Source organism: Rhinolophus ferrumequinum, chromosome 20 (assembly GCF_004115265.2).
Source record: "Rhinolophus ferrumequinum isolate MPI-CBG mRhiFer1 chromosome 20, mRhiFer1_v1.p, whole genome shotgun sequence".
Taxonomy (NCBI): Eukaryota; Metazoa; Chordata; class Mammalia; order Chiroptera; family Rhinolophidae; genus Rhinolophus; species Rhinolophus ferrumequinum.
In genome coordinates this window covers 34,005,296-34,025,947 of record NC_046303.1, presented here as the reverse complement: position 1 = coordinate 34,025,947, position 20,652 = coordinate 34,005,296, and the positions used below count along the sequence as shown (strand labels likewise).

Below are 20,652 nucleotides of genomic sequence, written 5' to 3'. Positions count from 1 at the left end.
AGCTGATTGTTTAGGATGTGCTGTGGGTTAGACATGGGGGAAAGTATTGACCAAGAGTGATAGTCTCTGGACATTATGAAAACAACTGGAAAGTCAACATGACAAGATATATTTATAAATATACAGCATTTACTGAGGACCTCTGCTAGGCATTGTCCTGGACATTCTTATGATGACTTAGTAGCTGCTGCTTTGAATTTCTTGAGAAGGTTTTTCCTTTATACAACGCGGACTCAGAAGTATGGGGTCTGTAGATCAAGCAGTGTACACGCAAGTGGTCTCCCTTTTGCGGGCAGCGGAGGCTGGTTGCTAAGTTACTTGCCTTATTTCTGGGTCATTTGGATTTATGTTTATATTTTTGACCTCATAGGTATCCAGGCCCTCCAGCTGATTTAAATCCTGGTTCCTTAGCATGTTCTCAGCTTCAGCATTACGATCCTGACAGAGCCCTAACAGACTACATCACTCGGCTAGAGGCCCTGCAGAGACGCCTGGGAACTGTACAGTCAGGTACGCTCAGCCTCACCGTGTTCGTGCTGCGTGCACCCACTGCTCTCCCTTCTCTTTTGGAACTTCTTGTCCTCATTAGCATAATCAAATCTTACAGTTCAGTGCATCCGTTTCCACCTTACACTTAGGAATTTAAGTCAGGACATGATATATCTGTCACTCCAGATCCTGTTCCCCCCAAAAAGATTCCTGCTGTCTTCATTCAGCAGATTAGAGAAAATGCACAGTGGGCACCAAAGTCCTCTGAGGCTCGCCGAAGCGGCTGGAGAACATGTCCCTAAGTAACATGTTTTCCTAAATAATGCATGCAAAGTAAGGAAGGGGTGGGAGATCAGAGAAAGAAGCAAGTACGTTAGCACTTAATGCCGTCATTGTTCCTGTTAGCACCATGTGCTATTATGTGTCGTTCAGGAAACCCATCCATTCAAAAGACTTGACAAAAATGACCTTTCATTTTTCTCTGCTCAAAACCATGAGCACCACCATGATGGAATCTGCTCAAAACACAAATTTCATACTTAATAGAAATGGATTCCCTGTTTATGGTGGGAAAACCTCTTTTCCCTGTGTTCCTTCAGTTCACTCCTGATTCAGGTTTTAGATCACTTGAATGTGTTCTAAGTCAACTTTTATTTACATTTTGTTTATACTTTCTTTACAGACCCTTTTTTAGAACTATTCCCACAAACTAGATAGGGCTAATAGCGGGTTATTTTAAGTTAGTGGTTTATCTTTTCATACAAGCAGTTACCTAACGCAGCCAACGTACTGTCATAGGAAACTTTGTTATGATAGCTGGACTTCGGATTGGTTTATATTGTGTTTTGAGCATCCAGATTTCACAAGACCCAGATTATGAAACCACGTGATTTTGCAAGAGGCAGGAGGTACAGAACTTTCAACCTGCAGGGCACTTTAAAGAGCCTTAAACATTAGTCTCACTCACCTTGCTATAGAGCCAGCCACCGACACTTGTAAATATGTATTCAAAATCTCTTTTACAAATTAGTTCAAGTATGAATAAGACTTTTTTTTACAAAAGTAAAAAGCATTTTTTGAAAATGGAGTATAATAGTAATCGTCTGCCCTTCATAAACTCATTCGTCTGGTATAGCTGGCAGTCTGATTTGAAATCATTTAAATAGACTTTTTCTCTCTCATAGGTTCAACTCATTTTCATGCTGGCATGAGAAGATAATCTTTTTGAAACATCAGGAATCAAAGTAATTTTAAGCAAATTCCCTTTTGTAAATCAATGGTTCTTTTGTGCTTTTGTATTGTGGATATGGGACCAGTACAAACACAGCTTATGATTGTATACAAATCCCTTGCCAGCACATAAAAACAAACTGGAATTTGTACATAGAGGCACTGTGTATGTATTCATGCACAATAATCATTTAATTACATGTATATTTGTGGAATGCTAATTTAAATGGTTAAATTATAAACCTTGTGTATTTATCAAATGGGTGAAAAGATTAAACTTTTGCGCATTATGACACTGCTGAATGTGTAGCTGAGGTGTCCTGCACTTTTCTTAAAAGGCTACTGAAGTTACATGTTTCTGCCTAATATATTTGCTACTGGTGATGACGACAGATATCACTTGTAGAGACCTATTTTTGTATAATGGTAGAAGTTTTGAATTTTATGGGGTATTTTGTCAAGTACTGAAATAAAAATGAGTTCACCATTTTAACCATACTGTATTTGAACCCTCTTCATTTTAACCGAGCCATAGTTCTTGGTGCATAGTTCTTAGTCCACTCAGCATGCTATAACAGAATACTATAGACTGCCTACCTTAAAAACAATAGAAATTTATTCCTCACCGTTTTGGAGACTGGGATCCAGATTCAGTGACTGGTAGGGGCCTGCTTCCTGGCTCGTAGACAGCCGTCTTCTTGGTGTGTCCTCACATGGCAGAAGGGACATGCGTGGGAACTCTCCCGTTCAGGAGAGCACCACCATGATGGAATCGCCTCCAAAGGCCCCATTCCTGAATACCAACAAATTGGGGATTAGGTTTCTACATATGAGTGGGGGTGGGGGACACAAACATTCAGTCTGTGGCAGTGCATATTGTGTCATTACCTACCAGAAAGTCGTGGGACTTAGAGATTCAGAAAGTTGTGATAATCTTGGAGGTCTTACTGGGATCTCTCTCCTTCTATTGCAGCATTTTCCATGTGCCGTTGTAGCAACCTTACATCTTATTACAGTTTTTAAAAGCTATATTGGTATTTTTATGATTCATCCTTACTTGCCCTGTTATATTTAGTGTTATGTGTGTCCTCACAAAGCTATGTGCACTAAGATGATACAGAACTCATTTAACTCAAGTAATCTTAAATTTTATTAACCCCAATACAACAGAATTAAACAGTATTTCTGATGTCTAGCCCAGTTCAGATTGGGAAACTGAGATAATATAAATCTCAATGTTGTATCTTAATTAGAGTCCTCTCTTGTAACTTGGCAACTCACTAAAACAGCAAGAGTAGTATTATAGATGCTTATAACCAGAGAATTTTGTCTTACTATTGGATATTCTGATTTTTACCAACACACATAGGCTATGGAAACAAATTGTATGTATCCTTAAAGATTTCTCATTATCTAAATTATACATATATTAGCAGCTGAATTCCAGTAAGAGTTCTAGAAATAACAAATGTATTCTAAAGCACGTAGTTGAAGGTGAGGGTTTTGAGTAAAACCTTTCATAATTTGACATTCAAGACTATTCTGTTCTGAGAATGGAGAAAGGAGCAGATAGACAAGTGTTCTGAACAATCTCATTTCACTCCCATGTTTGACCATCAGCCCTCCTTTTGAGATTAGGCCTCTGTGGTCAGCTTGTTAATGCTTCTCAATAATTAGTCTGCTTAAAAATTAAATCTATTAAGGTCTAAAACTATTCACTAAACACAGATTAGCCATCTTATCTCGGAGCTTTAACTTTTTTTGTGCCATGAACCTCTCAAACTTTCTTGTGGAAACTATGGGTTCCTTCTAAGAATAATGCTTTTACAGATATAAAACATATAGGATTGTAAAGGAAACCAATTATATAGAAAGTCAAACAAAAAAATTTATATGTAAGTTTAAAGAAATAAGATCTAGCAGTTGATCTAACTACCATAATTTCAAAGTAGTGATGAGAGTAAAAGATATTTCAAGAGATGTACAATAATGGTATGAAAATATCTGTGATTTGTTTCCAAAATCATGGGTACTTACTGCTAATACTAGTGTACTTTGTTGCCTAAATTTGTAAATAAAGGAAATACTAAATTAATTTGAAACTAGTACAAGAAAGGCATTTTTTTCCCATCCAAGTTTTTAGATTCCTGGATCTCACTGAAGCACGTAACTTTACAATTCATGAATATAGACATTTTTTCTCAAAGACAATTTTAATGTGAAAAAGTAACAGCAGAGGTAGACTTGAACCTTTAATGAGTCCTCCAGCCTCTTAAACAAAACTGTTATACACATGATGGAAAATATTTTGGCATCATCTAGTAAAAACAGACTGTCGTTGAATTACAGGTATGATAGAGACAGGCTCCCGTTATAATTTAGGTTGACTCCCGAACACAACTTTCACGAAATAGGACCAATGATACTATGCTTAATATTACCCTTATATTAAAGCCAGAGTTTCCTGATCTCAGATTTTCTATTAAAAACAAACAAAATTGCTTGGCATAAATTAAGTTTTAATAAACAGAACTAGTAACATAAAATCTCTAATTACATTAAGAAGAAGCCAGGAACCACCTTGAGCTGAAGAGAACAAAAATTATCCCTCAGAGACTTTTTTGGACTTTCACAGATGTGACCAACAGGAACAAGAGACCAATTTATCAGGTAGGTAAATATTTAGTAATTAGATCAAGTCACACAGCAGTCTTTAGTATTTATTTTTTTTAGGAAATGTAATTAAGTCAGTATAACAGTGTTTCTTCAGGACAAATTTGTCTACAACACAGCTCCATCATCACTAAGAATCATCACCCCAAACAATAGTTTCTCTTTTATCCAAGGCTCTAAATGTGAGTTTATTCCCTACCCACCAATCCTCACTCACACACACAAACATTACCAAGCAAATGAATGAATAATCTGAGGCTTCCTAGTATCCCACTGAGCTTTTACACCTGCATCTAGTCCAAGATTTGAGTACCCTGAACTAACTTGCCAAGAGCTATTAAAATTAATATCAAGAAATCCTGTTATTTAGAATTTGCCAATTACCAAGATCCCCCTAAATAATTATTTACTGGTGAGCTTGATTTCCTTAATTTACAAAGCATGTGTAGTAAATATCCATCAAAAAACTATTGGGAAATGTCTGAAATGCCATTAGATTTGATGGAAGTTTTCAGTTAAGAAAATACAAAAACCCTAAGTTAAGCTGGCAGTCTTTTAAAATTACACCCTCAAAGAAAATGCACTGAAGAGTTGTTTCATAAACTTCATTCTCTTCTGATGTTTTTGCCGTTTACAGTGATGTTTCATGTATTCCTTTTTCATTTTGGTCTTTGTTTGTATCTGATAACTGGGTTTTCAGGGGTGTGAATCATGGTTGTGTAATTCACAGTGGGAAAATAACCATCAATGAGATCAAATTCAAATAAACGAAGCATAGTGGACCAAATTGTCTTGATTTGCACATAGGCGAAATTCTCCCCAATACAACGATGACGCCCTGTATAAAAAAAAAAAAAAGTTTTCATAAGAGTCAGTTGCAATTCTTTCTCACTTCTTTTAACCTGGAGTGATAAAGTTTGTTTAGCTACAGTTAGATGAAGAGCAGATATACAGATATTATAATAAAAACATGACATCTTTTCACAGAGATGATACAGTTAATAAAAATCCCAGGAGATTTTCAACATCTGTTTTTAGGGGAAATGGCACTTGGGTAATTACATAATGACTTTTCCATCATTTTTTATCTATCTAGGTTAAATATAAGTAAGGTTTGAAATATACGATGCTAATCTAGTTTGGGAATATACTAGAATATTCTTTGTTTCTGTTTCAAGAGAGCTGTAGTTAAAAAGTAATATGAACCTTCCAATCAAAACTTTAAATGCCATTACAAATTGAAGAAAGAAGGATCTAATAAACCCAAAACAGCAACACATAATGAGATCAAAATTTAAAAGGTCATATATACATTAAAAACTGACAAGCTGGAGCCGGCCCAATGGCTCAGGCGGTTGGAGCTCCATGCTCCTAATTCCGAAGGCTGTCAGTTCGATTCCCACATGGGCCAGTGGGCTCTCAACCTCAAGGTTGCCGGTTCCACTCCTCGAGTCCCACAAGGGATGGTGGGCTCCGCCCCCTGCAACTAAGATTGAACAGGGCACCTTGAGCTGAGCTGCCGTTGATCTCCTGGATGGCTCAGTTGGTTGGAGTGCGGGCTCTCAACCACAAGGTGGGCTGTACCCCCTGCAACTAACAACGGCAACTGGACCTGGAGCTGAGCTGTGCCCTCCGCAACTAAAACTGAAAGGACAATGACTTGACTTGGAAAAAGTCCTGGAAGTACACACTGTTCCCCAATAAAGTCCTGTTCCCCTTCCCCATAAAAAAAGAAAAAAGAAAAACAACTGACAAACTGATTCTAAAATGCATATGGAAATGCAAAGGACCTAGGACATCCAAGGATCTTGAAAAAGAAGAACCAAGTTGGAGGATTTAAACTGACCTCAAATCTGAGTTCAATAGTACAGGTACAGCAACTATGATACTGTGATTTGTAATAAGAAATACATATTCGGTCTTCCACTGTTGGCAGGGAGCTCCTCAAACCTTTGGAATTTCTCCCTTTGGAATTTCTCGTGAAGAGTAATAAAGGAGCAAAGAGCCTTTTGTTATTCTTAACAAGCCCCTTTCAGCCACACTTGAGTTTGTTAATGAGGTAACTTTGGGAAAACCCCACCCCCTGACCTCCAGGAAAGGGAGGGACTGGAAGTTGAGGAAGCTCTCTCAAAAATCCCTAAAATACCAGGGTTGGCGGAGGCAGTGTTCAGCGAGCTTCCAGGCTGGTGAGCACATGGAGGTCCTGGTAAGGTGCCATACTGAGCTAAGCCCAGGTAGTGTTAGAATTGAATTGATTTGTACGAACCCAGTTGGTCAAGTGTCGAAAAGAATTGGTGTGAGAAAAACACCCACACATTTGCAAGAATGTCCCTATTAGGAAAGGGAAAGATATTTGTGAATAAAATTCACATGGATTATTTTGACAACCACAAATTTTGTCAGAACAAACATTTCAAATGTAAAATGTAATCATCTTACCAGCTCCAAATGGCACATAGGCAAACTTCTCTCCTGATGCTGGATTGTCCTGTAAGTAGCGATCAGGATTAAACTCCAGACGTTCTACCCATGAGTCTTTCAGTCTTTGATTGACAGTGGGAGAAACACACACCTGATGTCCTGGAGGAATGGTATATCCTGCCACAATCTACGAATGAAAGCAACACATTTCATGAGATAATTTTAAAACATTCTACCAAATAAACAGGTCATTGTGTACTAAAGCATTAATATTATGATATGCACATATATATTAAAACTAGCTAGATGATAGGCCAGCTAAAAATCATTTTAACTGAAGATGATTTGCAAGTGACCCAATATTGAGCTAGAAGTATATATACAAAAAGGTCAATGCGTTGGAGGTAGGGGGTGGGATTTTAAGGAGCTTTTCGCAATCTTATTTATACACTTTAGTACTGTTATAATTATTTTCTTACAACAAAATATTTTTGAAAATATTACTTCCATTTTAAAAACCCTAATTGTTAAATAAAAATACAGGGAACAGATTAGCCTGTCCCCTGTCAGCAATTATGTAAAAATAAGTATTTGGAATATGTAAAATTGAAAAGTACATAGAAGTGATTATTCTACTTTTTTAATTTAAAAAATTCTTTCTGAAAATCATCTTTCGATATATAAATACTAAAGGCACAGAGGAGGAAATCTAGCCAAGAGACTAACCTGAGGAGTTTTGGCCATTCTCATCATGGTCATTATAGGAGGTCGAAGTCTTAATGTTTCTTTTATACAGCGATCAAGTAAATTTAGATCTTTCACCTAAAAAGATAAAACATTTCCTGAGTTTTATAATATTTAACATACTTCAACAGTTAAAGATTATTTTATAAATTAAAATTTATTTAGTTCATTTTATTTAAGTTAAAATTATTTTAACTTCTGGATTATTACAAAATAGCTTATATTCTGGGTAGAAGTAGAGAGATAACTGTTTCAGGGTAGCTGGGATTAATCTTGTTCTATCACTGTCCATGATCAACAAGAGAAAAGAGGGTAATGTAGCAGAAACAGAAGAGATCACCCTGAAGAATGGTATAGTAAGGACCTGTAAAAATTCACTCATCTAAAAAAAACACTAGCAAAAATCATCAATGTCAACTTTTTCAAAACCTGTACACAAATGTTTAGAGTAGCATTATTGACCCTAACCAAAAGGTGGAAAAAACCCTTTTGTCCATCAACTGAAAAATGAATAAACAAATAGGGTATATTTACCTATATGATGGAATACTATGAGGCAATAAAAAAGATTGAGGTGCTGATACTACAACATGGATTAACCTTAAAACATGCTTAATAAGCCAGTTTTAAGCCAGACACAAAAGACCGTATTAATGGTCATTTATATGAAATGTCCAGAATAGGCAAACCATAGAGACAAAAAGTAGGTTAGTGGTTGCTAAGGATAGGACGCAAGGGAAATGGAGAGTAACTGCTAACAGGTACTGGCTCTCTTTTGGAAGTGATATAAATGTTCTAAAAATCAATTGTAATTTTTAAATTTCAGAACTCTGAATATTTTTGAAAAACAGTAAACTGTACTTTAAAAGGATGGATTTTATAGTATGTGAAATATATGTCAACTAAGCTATTATTTTAAAAGTTGCTAAAATCGAGAATGAAAGGGGAGACATTACTACTGACCTTACAGAAATAAAAGGGATTATAACAGAATACTATTAACAATTGTATGCCAACAAATGAGGGAATCTAGATGAAATGTGAAAATTCCTAGAAAGACAAACTACCAAAACTGACTCAAGAAGAACAGAACATATGAATAGACCTGTACCAACTAGAAATTGAATCAAAAAGCTTCCCACAAAGAAAAGCAGAACTAGAAGGCTTCTCTGGTGAATTCGATTAGACGTGTAAGAATTACCATCAATCCTTCACAAACTCTTCCAAAAAATAACTTCCAAACTCATTCTATGAAACCTATATTACTCTGATAACCAACAATTATCAAAGACATTACAATAAAAATACAGACCAATATCCCTTATAAACATAGGTGCAAAAATACTCAACAAAATACTAGCAAACCAAATCCAGTATTAGGACATTTCAGGGAGGTCTATCGGGAATTTTCAGAAAATAAAGATGCTAACCAATTTATAGTACATAGAAAAATCTCAAATTGTCCCCTTTATTTTTAAATTGTTTTTTCAGCCATCCTTCCATCCACCTCCCCTTTGGCAACCATCAGCTTGCTCCCTCTGGGTCTGTTTCTGTTTTTTTTTTTTTTTTAAGATTCCACATACAAATAAAATCAAAAGGTATTTGTCTTTCTCTATTCGACTTATTTCACTTAACATAATAGCCTCTAGGTCCATCCATGTTGTCAGAAATGACAAGATTTTGTTCTTTTTTACTGCCAAATAATATTCCATTGTGTATATGTACCACATCTTTATCCATTCGTTTATCGATAGACATCTAGGTTGCTTCCATACCTTAGCTATTGTACATAATGCTGCTATAGGGAAGCACATATCTTTTTGAATTAGTGTTTTGGATTTCTTTGGATAAATACCCAAAAGTGGAACTTACGGTATTTTTTTAATTTTTGGAGGAACCGCCATACTGTTTTCCATAGTGGCTGCACCAATTTATATTCCCACCAATAGTACATGAGGGTTCCCTTTTCTCCACATCCTCTCCAGCACTTGTTATTTGTTAATTTATTGATGATGGCCATTCTGATAGGTGTGAGGTGATATCCCATTGTGGTTTGATTTGCATTTCTCTGATGACTGGTGATGTTGACCATCTCTTCGTGTCTGTTGGCCGTCTGTTATGTCCTCTTTGTAGAAATGTCTATTCAGGTCCTCTCCCCATTTTTCAATCAGATTGTTTTTTTAGTTTGAAGTTGTATGAGTTCTTTATGTATTTTGGATATTAACCCCTTATTGGATGTATCATTTGCAAATATCTTCTCCCATTCAGTAGGCTATCTTTTCATTTTGTTGATGGTTTCCTTTACTGTGCAAAAACTTTAGTTTAATGTAGTCCCATTTGTTTATTTTTGCTTTTGTTGCTCAAACTGTCCTCTTTAAAAACTAGCACAGATACTCAAATAAGGAAGCAAAGAAATTGAAAATCAACAAACCTGGTCATAAGTTAAAGGAGGTAGATCCTCTCCACAGACAGTTTTCTGTTCTAAATAACATTTTTCTTGAAGTGTTTTGTCTCTGGCCAAAAAGAAGCCCATCCAGGCACTAGTAGTTGAGGACGTATGCTGCCCAGCCAAAAGCAGTCCAATCAGCATGCCTGCTATTTCATCATCTGTCAAAGGACGTCCATCCCTATGGAATGAACCACACCCACAAATTTAACATTTTGGTAGACACATTTCATGTCTCATCTTTTACATAAAGGGTCATAATGAATAAATTTTTGAGGTATAGTAGCCTCTTGTATTTGCCCATCACAAGTCAGATTTTTTTTTCCATTAGGGAAAAGAAACAGACCAATAGAAAATACAATTTTGATTATAAAAGACTTCATTGCAGTTTCCTAGCAAACGTTTTTCACCATGCAGTTACTGGAATTCCAGTAAGGCATGTAATTTATGTCTCATCCAGTAATTTATGTCTCATCCATTTAAAAATCTAAAGGTCATAGCTATTGATTTTGTCATCGTCATTACTTTTTAACTGGATATATTATTTAACTGTTTTAATGTGTAATTTTCTGCTTCAGCTTAATACGTGATCTGAACAGCTCTTACTTGTAAGTGGAATCTAGTAAAGTCTGGAGAATGTCATCAATTTTTTCTTCTGACTGTCTGCGTTTCTGGATTGCTTTATAGAAAATATTCTTTATCTCTCGATGAGCTCTGTCCCTGCGTCTGTAATTCAAAGAAGAAATAACTTCAAAAAATAAAGCAGTATTTTGTGGCATCAAATTCATTTTGAAAATAACGAGGACCTAGCTTAAAGCAACCTTAGCTAACTTTACTGACTCTAAAAAAATTGACAAAACTCAGAACCAAGAGAAAAAAAAAGACACCATGAAAATCATATTGTTATGGAGTTTTAGGAACCCTCAGGGCAAGAAATGTGTTTCTTAAAGCAGACAAAAGTCATTCTGGTTCTTCTATAGGATTTGAATAAACCTAGGATTATTTTGGATTATCTGAATCTAGGATTCAGAATATGACTCCCGTATAGAGGGTTTGATTCTACTTTTCATTTTCTAACACAACAGAGGGTTTTATAGGGGGTAAAAATACTGATAGAGTCAGAAAACAAACTTGAACTCCCAAAATTTTACCTTTAAAATAGGGTGCTCACCAGGTAACAGGGACTGTAAGTGTTTTACATGAACTACCCACTTTGACCTATGAGGTAGGTGCTATTATCCTCACTGCACAGTGAGCAGTGGAGCCGAAATTTAAAACCCAGCAATCTGACTATCTCGCCCCTCTTCATGAAGCTTTCTAATAAAAACTCCTGCCCTGATTCATTTTTTTAAGACTGTTACTGAGGATTGAATGAGACAATGTGAGCAGAAGGGAAGATGACACTGAAGATTAACACTACGCAGCAGAGCCAGGAAAACATAAGGCCTGTTTGAGAAAGTGAATGGAATAATTGGGTTAAATCAGTTGGTTTGAGTAAGACAGAGAAAGACTAGGCTGGAAAGTAGTAAAGGGCCTCTCATACCAAGCTCAGGAATTTCTGACTTCATCCTGGAGACTGGGAAGGTGGAAAAAGGCTCAATGCACATTTATGGAGAACCTACTAGAGGTCCAGGGCTGTGCTAGATGTTCCAACATAATATGGATGAAAACATTTCGATAACTGCATAGCTCCCTACAACTGTAAGGTATTGATGAGTTCCAAAGAACTCCAAAGAACCTCTCCTGGCTCTGCCGTTTACTCCCACTCCTCTTTGTTCTATAAGTAGGTAGAAGTGCAGAAATGGAAGGAAAAGTACCAATGTAACACCTCCCCATCTCTCACCTGAACAGAAAAGAATCAATGAAGATACAGAAAGCCTACTAATATGTAAGACACTACTAATACGCCAATTCCTATGAACCATATTTCTTTGTATCAGTGGTGGTGCCTGCCCTTTAGGTAATCACAGTACAGCTGGCAAGGAGACAGAAAATTAAAGGCACTAATACCTCAAACAAAGAAATTTCACAATGTACTGCAAAACAGTCAAATACTTTCAAACCAGTGCTTAGAGGGCTATACCACTTTTAAGTCGAGTTCAGAAACTTTCCTGAGTGTAAGGAGTATGTGAGATAAGTAGGTTTTAAAATATCAGAACAGACAGACAACAAATTACCTTTGTAATAAACAGCAACTTACCTTAAATGAGTTCACTATATAGTTAATATAAAGCAAACTTGTCTTCTTATAGAAGAATGGGGACTCGTAATCTGCCCCAATTTGTTTTATGTTTAAATTTTATCTTACCAAAGCATACCAACACTACAATAATTATACAAAGTTAAATCACGATATATAAATTGTTTATCCATACCTGAAACTCGGCAAAGGGAGCCAACCAGGCAACAGCCAGGCTGCGTGGCTGAAACCTCCATCCAAATCTGCATACAGTTGTGCCATCTTCTCATTGAGCTGACTTCTGATTTCCTTTCCATGTAAACAATGACTAGCTGTTAAGATTATAAGCTCAGAAAGAGCTTCAAACAAATCTAGAGGGGAAAAGATGATTCCCATTAACACTGCCAAAAATTATTTTGAAATGTCCTGTTTTCTTAGAGATATAAAGTAATTATGAAAGAAAACTGAATGAAAGAACTAACCGGTCCTATACATATCATCAAAACAGCTGATAGACATATGGATACGTGGCCACCCTACCATACAAAACAGAGAGGCAAGAAACCAAATGATGGGAAGTACCCCATCCTCTAAATGGCCAAAACTGATGCCACGAAAGCATCTCTAAGCCTCATTCATAAACACTTCACCTTGAAAAAATAAAGTGAAGATAAAAATGAATGTGGTTATCTGAGCTCCTCATACTATAACCAAAGCAGCAAAAACACGTCATTTAGTGCATGTGAGGACAGCAATGAGGTGCTTCCTAAAGAACAGTAGTCCTAAAACTGAGGAATGGGTCATTTCCCAGGTCAAAAGTGAGAAGGTCAGAACTAGACAATTAAATTGCTTAGACTTTTACTTGCCCATTAGGGGTAAAAAAATAATAATAATACATATATATTTTATTAACTTAAAGTGAACTTGCAAAAGTTTTATGTTCAGTTTATTTCAAAATCTACTCATGAATCATTTTCACGTTATTTGTACAAATGAGCTGAATAATATGCATGTTATTTAACCCATTTTAAGGTTTTGCTAAGTGAGCAGCAATAATCACTTTCTCTCAGGTCTTTTTAACTCCACAGTAATCATAACATGTTGTTTCTATTAAATCTAAGGTGCTTTAACATACTCGTATGTTGTAGTTTGTTTTACACACACACACACACACACACACACACACACACACACACACACACTCTTAAATTTCTAGTCATAGAAAAGTAGAAATAGTAGGACAAATGCAAAATCAAAACATTTTGCTTACTTCTTTCTCCACTTTCTCCCCAACTCTGAAAGTATTCCTTTGTTTCTTTTTCAATTATAGAAACGTGCTGTCTAAAGTGGGCTATATTAAGGCCACTTTTTAACATTTTCTTCTGCTCCAAGAAAACCTTCAAAACATTACGAGTATATAGCATTAAAACACAATTTTGTTTTATCACAGGATCCATTTGGGTTATTATAATTCTGACACTCAAAACAACCTTCTGAAAAACTGAAACTAAAAATAGTGAAAGGATTTTTTAGAAACTACACCAGATGTGGAATAGAGCATTTGTGCATAAGTCTGAAGTAATGTGCAGAAAACACCTGTTACACAGCCCTAGACAAACAATAAATTAGGAATCCCACCTTCCTTCCTATATACCCTTTTCCCACTCCTGACTCCAGTGCTCCCTTTTCTTATTCTATTATCTTCTAGTTCTCCAACCCAACCCAAATGCCGACACAATCTCCCAAAGGTCCATTATGCTTTAATATTATTTGTATCCTCCTTCACATATTCCACAGTTCTATTCCCAAACAAATGTCATTCCTCACTGACACTATCTTCCAGAAGTTTAATTAGAATATAATATAGTCTTAATAAAATAATTTCACACCAAGACAACTAATGGTTTTAACCCTTTGAGGCATTTCTATTTTAAAAGTATGATAAGCTGTGTGAAAAGACAGATATATCTAACCAGAAGGTTTTTCCAGGGCTCTTGCTTTTGTCCTTCAGGAAGCCAATCATCCCCCCACAACTCCCCCATCCCCAGAAACAACACTTAATGTCAACTTTTAACTGCTATACTAGGGTACTAGGCAGTGTGTGTACATTCATAGCCAGAGCCCACACCAAGCAAGCGGCCAATTATCTGCTTTGTGTTTTACATCAATTTGCAGCACTTTAATGTTTGACTTTCGTGGGGAAAGGAAATCATAAAAACTTGTAAAGCCTATGATCTCTAGCTCAAAGGAGCTCGTATGCAAGAATTTCAGGCAGGAGTGGGAAGATAGGAGGCCCTCTGATGAAATAATGGGATTTTCTTGTTACCCTCTCAAATCAAATCCTTGTAAGCTATCATTCATTCTATTTCTTTGTACGGCAAGCCGTTTGAAATTGCTTGGCCCATGCCTGCAACTACAAAACAAAATAACCATTCTTTGTCAGTTGCCTGACAGTGGCTTCTCTTCTTTTAAATCTCATGATTCTTCGGCTTTTTGAACCAAGGAATAAACTGTTTCTACATTTTACATGTATACTCCTACACTACCAGCTAAAATTATTACAGTGTAGATTGGTCTTTCTTGAAGATAACAGTGTCACCTACTGGATTCGGCACATCATATGCAACTCCCTTCCCAAACACAGGTGTTGTCAGACGACCGTAGACATCTTCTGCATTCAGGTCTTCGTTTTTACTATTAAAAAGCAGGGCAGCAGCATCACTCCCCAGAAGGTAAGTAAACGTCTTGCCCACCATGGTAAAACTAAACACAGGTCCGTACTAAAGAGAAAAAAGTACCATACTGATGTTACCAAAAAACATGGAGCACTAAAACACTAATTTCTTAAATCACAAAACAGTAACTTGTTGAAAATAAATTCATAAACCTTAAAGCAATTTTCCCCTAGTCTTTATCCAAATGTATAATATTTCATCCAGTTGCAAAGGGAAAATAAATAAAATTTATATTCTGCTTTTTTCACTGTTTATATTTAAAATATATTCTATCTTATAGACATCATAAAATCAATAACAAACTATTCTTTCATTACTTGATTTATAGGAGATGTGTCAGTTTTTTTACTTATTATACACAATTCTGCAATTACTATCTTTGAGAATATAGATTTTTTTTTTCCCCTTGGTTAAAGATAAATTTACAGGAGTAGCCAAAGGACAAAAAAACCTTTCCTAAAGTACTTGCTATATGAAGACACCAGAAGTTTATTTAGTTATGTTTTACCACTATCTCACCAACATTGTGCTTCAGTTTTACCTCATCTATAAAATGGAAATAATAATAGTACCTACTTCATAGAACTGTTGTCAAGATTAAATAAATTAACATACATATGTTAGAGAACATATTACATTAGAGGAAGTATGAAAAATATACAGAGGGTGCCAAAAACAGTGTACACATTTTAAGAATGGAAAACAGTATTAAAATTGTAATAATATATACTGAAAACAAAAAATGACTACCAGTCATGTTTGACTTCTGCAATTACAAGTGATGCTCAAAGTGGTTACCATCAGCGTCCAGTCACTTCTGATTACAGCGAACTACTGCTTGAGCAACGTTGACCAAAGTGTCCACTTGGATACATTTTTTGGCATCCCGGTATATATTAAGAGTGCCTTGGCCATAACATTCATAAGCATTTATTATTATTATTATTATTAAAAGCATAGACTTGGCAATCAAACCATATGCACGTCCTAGCTTGGCCACTAGCTAGTAGTGAGCTTAAGAACAAATTATATGTGTATAATGTGTTTCTCAGTTTTGTCATCTATAAAATGAATAAACCAGAAGGGGTTTTGCTTCAGTGAGATTATCTATATAAAGCAGTAAGTACTGGCACAAAGTTAAGTGTTTTATAATTATTAATGTACTAGGAAGAAAAGATAATGGGATTATATAACCATAACTAGGTCTGTATATTTGAAATTAGGAACATGAGGGAGTGCCCACTGGCTAGTTTTTAATCTCTTTAAAAAGGAAACAAAGTCATCTGCTTTGATAGAAAGGTAGGAAAATTCAGAAGTTTAAAAAATAAAAGTTTGAGTTAGTCTCTGTGGTGAGTGGAAAAGTAAGCCAACGACAGAAACATATAGGATTGTTGAAAAGTGTTCAAAGTTCATTTAACATAGGCAAGCAATCATGAAATTAGGAAAGAACTAATCTTGTGCAAGGAAGAGAAAATGACAAACAGGCTCCCTCCAAGGTTGGGGTTTTACCAGGTAAACACAATGAAAAGATCCAGGAGTAAGGAAATTAAGGTATTGGCAAGAGTGTAACTCAAATGATGGACCACGGTCCCAAAGTGGAAAAAGAAAGAAAGTAAAGAAAGAAGGCTGATATAGATCACAACAAAGTAAATGGAACAATGCACTGGAAGATCTAGTGAGGTCCAAGAATGGTTATAATGGAAGGAGATGTACAGGCAAACCAGGAGAAGTTGTGGTCTAAGAATAGGTAGGGTGTCTACATTCATATTGTGCAGGTCAAACAGTTAAGAGAGATGACAACTCTTAGTGGGAACGTGGGGTAAATGGCTGACTAAGAACAGGAAAGCTCACTGGAGAGAAGGGCCACAATCTGAGTTGCTGTGTTGTTGTGTGGGTCAGCCAAGTAGAACAGAAGTCATAGAAGTGTAGTGCAGGTTACAAAATTCCACAGATGCGTGGTTAAGAAAAAGAAGGATCAATTAGTATTGATTTTAACTATGATCACTGAATACAAGATTCATGCCCATGGTTTTTAAACCATAGTTGCCAGAGCTACAGGTTTCCTCAGTGGTACCTCAGAGATCACCCCAGGACATGAGAGAAGCTAAGAGGGCTCCAAGGGCCCCTCCAGCTTTTAAACAGGAGCAGCTCCAATTTTACCTGTTTCCTATACTAAGGAAATAAGCATTAGATTAGAATTTTTTTTTAAATGTTACACCATTTAAAAGAAAAGTTTGAAAACCACTAATTTCCTCTAATCATTTGGAAGACTTACCTTCTCATATGCATTTTCTAGGAATTCAATTGGACTTCTCCCAAATGCTATGGCATGCCCAAGGAATGGAATTGGAGAGAAAATGTGTGGTGGACTTTTCTGCAAGAGAAAACAAAAAACTTTCAGTTCACATTTCATTTTAAGGGAGGAACCCAGTTCAGTTTCATGACCAAACAAATTAAATTTGCCATTAATACTAAAAAGTTACCCCAAAATGAAGCATCAAAAGTAATTAAGAACAAATGAAGAAACAAAAACTCATAGACACAAACAACAGTTTAGTGGTTACCAGAGAGTAAGGGGGGAAGAGGGTGGTAGATGAGAGTAAAAGGGATGAAATATATGGTGATGGAAGAACTGATTCTGGGTGGTGAACACAATGTGACATATAGATGATGTATTACAGAGTTATACACCTGAAACCTATGTAACTTGATTAACAATTGTCACCCCGATAAACTTTAATTTAAAAAAAAGAAAAGTAACTAAGAACAGCCAAAATGCAAATATTTTAGGACTGAGTATTCATAGTAAAAAGAACAGAAACTCAAAACATGCTGTAAGATGACCAGATAAACACAAAGGTATTTCTATTATAATGGACCACAATCCAGAATATGTAATACTGTATTAATGGCTCTAGGCAACTTTCCTAATCATTAGTAGCAAAACAAAGACCAGAAAAATCAAACTGTAGTTTCTTTTTTTTTTTAACTTTTATTTATTTAAGTGTGTGTTTCCAGGACCTATCAGCTCCAAGTCAAGTAGTTGTTTCAATCTAGTTGTGGAGGGCACAGCTCATAGTGGCCCATGTGGGGATCGAACCAGCAACCTTGTTAAGAGCACCACTCTCTAACCAACTAAGCCAACCAGCCACCCGAAACTGTAGCTTCTTGACCACTTCATTCCACTATCACTCACAATCTCAGTTCCAGAATCTTCTCTAAAGAAGGTATAGAAGAAAAAGACAAACAGTAACTTGAAGTATAGAAATAAGAGGAATGTTTGAGAAGTAACATTAACAAACAACTGCTGGCGAGGATGTGAAAAACAGGGATCCCTCGTGCACTGCTGGTGGGATTGCAGATTGGTGCAGCCACTATGGAAAACCGTATGGAAATATCTCAAAAAAATGGAAACGGAACTACCTTATGACCCAGCAATTCCACTCCTAGATATCTATCAAGAGAAATCCAAAACACTAATTTGAAAAAATATATGCATCCCTATGTTTATTGCAGCGCTATTTACAATAGCCAAAGTATGGAAACAACCGAAATGCCCATCGGTAGACAACTGGATTAAGAAACTGTGGTACATTTATACAATGGAGTATTAATAAATGGAGTATTATAAATAAATAATGGAGTATTAATAAATTAATAAATTATGATAAAGTCATAAAGAAGAATGAAATCGCACTATTTGCCATGATATGGATGGACCTAGAGAACATTACGCTAAGTGAAGTCAGACAGAGAAAGACAAATGCCACATTATCTCACTTATATGTGGAATCTAAAGAATAGAATAAATGAACACTAATCAGAAACAGTCTCAGTGATATAGAGGAAAAACTGAGGGTTGCTAGGTGGGAGGGGTGTGGTTACGAGGGAGAAGGTGAGGGGATTAAAAAGCACAATCGGTAACCACAAGATTGCCACGGGGATACAAAAGACAGTTTGAGGAATTTAATCAATAATGTTATAAAGATTTTATAGGGTATCTGATGGACACTTGTCTTAACAGGGAGACCACTTCATGGACAGTGTAGGTACCTGACCACTGCAGTGTATACCTGAAGCTGAAGCTGAATAATAATGAACGTCAACTATAATTTAATACATATATATGTATATATGTGTGTGTGTGTATATATATATATATGGTCACAGGATGTGGAGTACAGCATAAGAAATAGTGGAACTGTAACAGCTATATACAATGTCAGAGGGTAGCAGATTGGGGAAGGGGGGCGTTATCACTTTGTGAGGGGTATAAATGTCTATTACATTATATTGTTTTGTACACCTGAAACTAATTTTAAAAAATGACATTTATCAGTAAACAGAACACATCTCATGCTTCTCTCACTGCAAATGAACTAGATCCACTGATTTTAGAGAGTAGATCCACTCTAGCAGGAACTCTTTAACAGTCACTATAAAAGGTACTTTAGATGCCCCAAAATGGGACTTGCAGATTACAACATTAAGTCTCCTGGAAATCAGACTTGCAGTGATGAAAAAGCTTAAGACTCCTCAGATCTTGCGTGGTCACAAATTGTAAGGAGCACTACAAACTCACTCTTCAGGTAATAGTACCAACAATCTTAAAATACTAAAGCTACCTTTCTTTCCCAAGACAAACACCACTTCCTCAATAATACCATTTGTAGTTAAAACAATACCGCCTTATGCCTGTTATAGTTCAAAAAATTATTTTAAAAACTACTTGGTCAATAGTTTGTACTTCCATTGTCAGTAAAAGGGTAGTTTTTAAAGCCACTCGGTGTTGGCTGGCTAAGGATGCTTTCATCAAATATATCATAGAAGTATGAAGCTAGTGGTCAGTAAAGCCAGTAACAGAGAAACTGATTTTATTAGCACTATAGTAAGGTCCCTAAAACACCCGTCACCCTCACTCTTCCAAACTGAACACGTCCTCCTTCATACTGATAGAAATCTCCATTTGACACTGAACCAACCACACAAGGGCAGTCACCAGGATCACACCAACCAGGGACGCAGCTGCCAATAGCATCTTCACCAGGGCCTCCACCAAGCACCCAACAAACCTAAGGGCCAATACAACGCTCAGAGCCACAGCCTGGGCCACGGCCGCCGGTCCTGCCACGGCCAGCACAGCTATCACTACGGCCAGAGACGCGGCCAGCACGACCCCAGCCAGAACCAGAAACGCGGCCACCGCCAGAAGCAGGGCTGTCAGCAGGCAGTCGCCGCCCTCGCTAGCCATTCGGCCGTCTCCCTCGCCGCATCTCCCGGAGCGGGTGAGGTCCGGACCTCCAGGGGTGCACTTACCGCCCCGCCGTGCAGAGGGGCCAGGTGGCCGATGGCGAGGCGGAACAGGTAGACCAGGCTGAGAGTAAAGGCGCAGGCGATCAGCAGCATGGATAGGAGGTTGCCACCTGTCACCTGTTCCGTTGCCTGCCTCAGCACCGACCCGCCCGCCTGCAGTAAGCCCAGCAATGCCATCCCTGCCGCCGCCGCCGCCGCCGCCGCCGCTTCAGTTCCCCGGAGACGCTGGAGGCCCAGGTAGCCACGGCCCCTCGGAACGGACTATGCGAGAGAAATCGACAGAGAGGCGGCTTCCGCCTAAACCTCCTTCTCCTGGCCCCTGCGCGCACCACCCGGTGCGTCACAGAACGGGGCGGGGCTCCAGACTCGGCGCCCGGTTGGGCGGGAGGAGGGATCTCGAGAGCGAGGGCTGCGATAGGGCG

At 37.3% G+C, this 20,652-nt stretch overlaps 2 protein-coding genes across 9 annotated transcripts in view; one reads left to right on the top strand and one right to left on the bottom strand.

Moving 5' to 3' along the window:
• Positions 1-2,210, top strand: part of AKAP9 (A-kinase anchoring protein 9) — a 117,121-nt gene extending 114,911 nt beyond the window's left edge. For all 8 annotated transcript variants that reach the window (XM_033088684.1, XM_033088688.1, XM_033088687.1 and 5 more), the window contains 2 exons: positions 371-510; positions 1,674-2,210. In XM_033088684.1, coding sequence (XP_032944575.1) covers positions 371-510; positions 1,674-1,708 — 175 coding nt within the window. In that variant the 3' untranslated portion in view covers positions 1,709-2,210. The remainder of the gene's footprint in view (positions 1-370; positions 511-1,673) is intronic.
• A 141-nt stretch (positions 2,211-2,351) lies between these two features.
• On the bottom strand, positions 2,352-20,486 carry LOC117012423 (lanosterol 14-alpha demethylase). Its single transcript, XM_033088691.1, has 10 exons — positions 20,234-20,486; positions 17,193-17,291; positions 14,786-14,962; positions 13,453-13,579; positions 12,379-12,553; positions 10,610-10,729; positions 9,989-10,184; positions 7,540-7,635; positions 6,832-7,000; positions 2,352-5,230 (listed from the first exon to the last, which is right to left on the bottom strand). The coding sequence occupies exons 1-10, from the start codon at positions 20,405-20,407 to the stop codon at positions 5,052-5,054; spliced, it is 1,512 nt and encodes a 503-aa protein (XP_032944582.1). The 5' UTR covers positions 20,408-20,486; the 3' UTR covers positions 2,352-5,051.
• Positions 20,487-20,652: the final 166 nt, after the last annotated feature.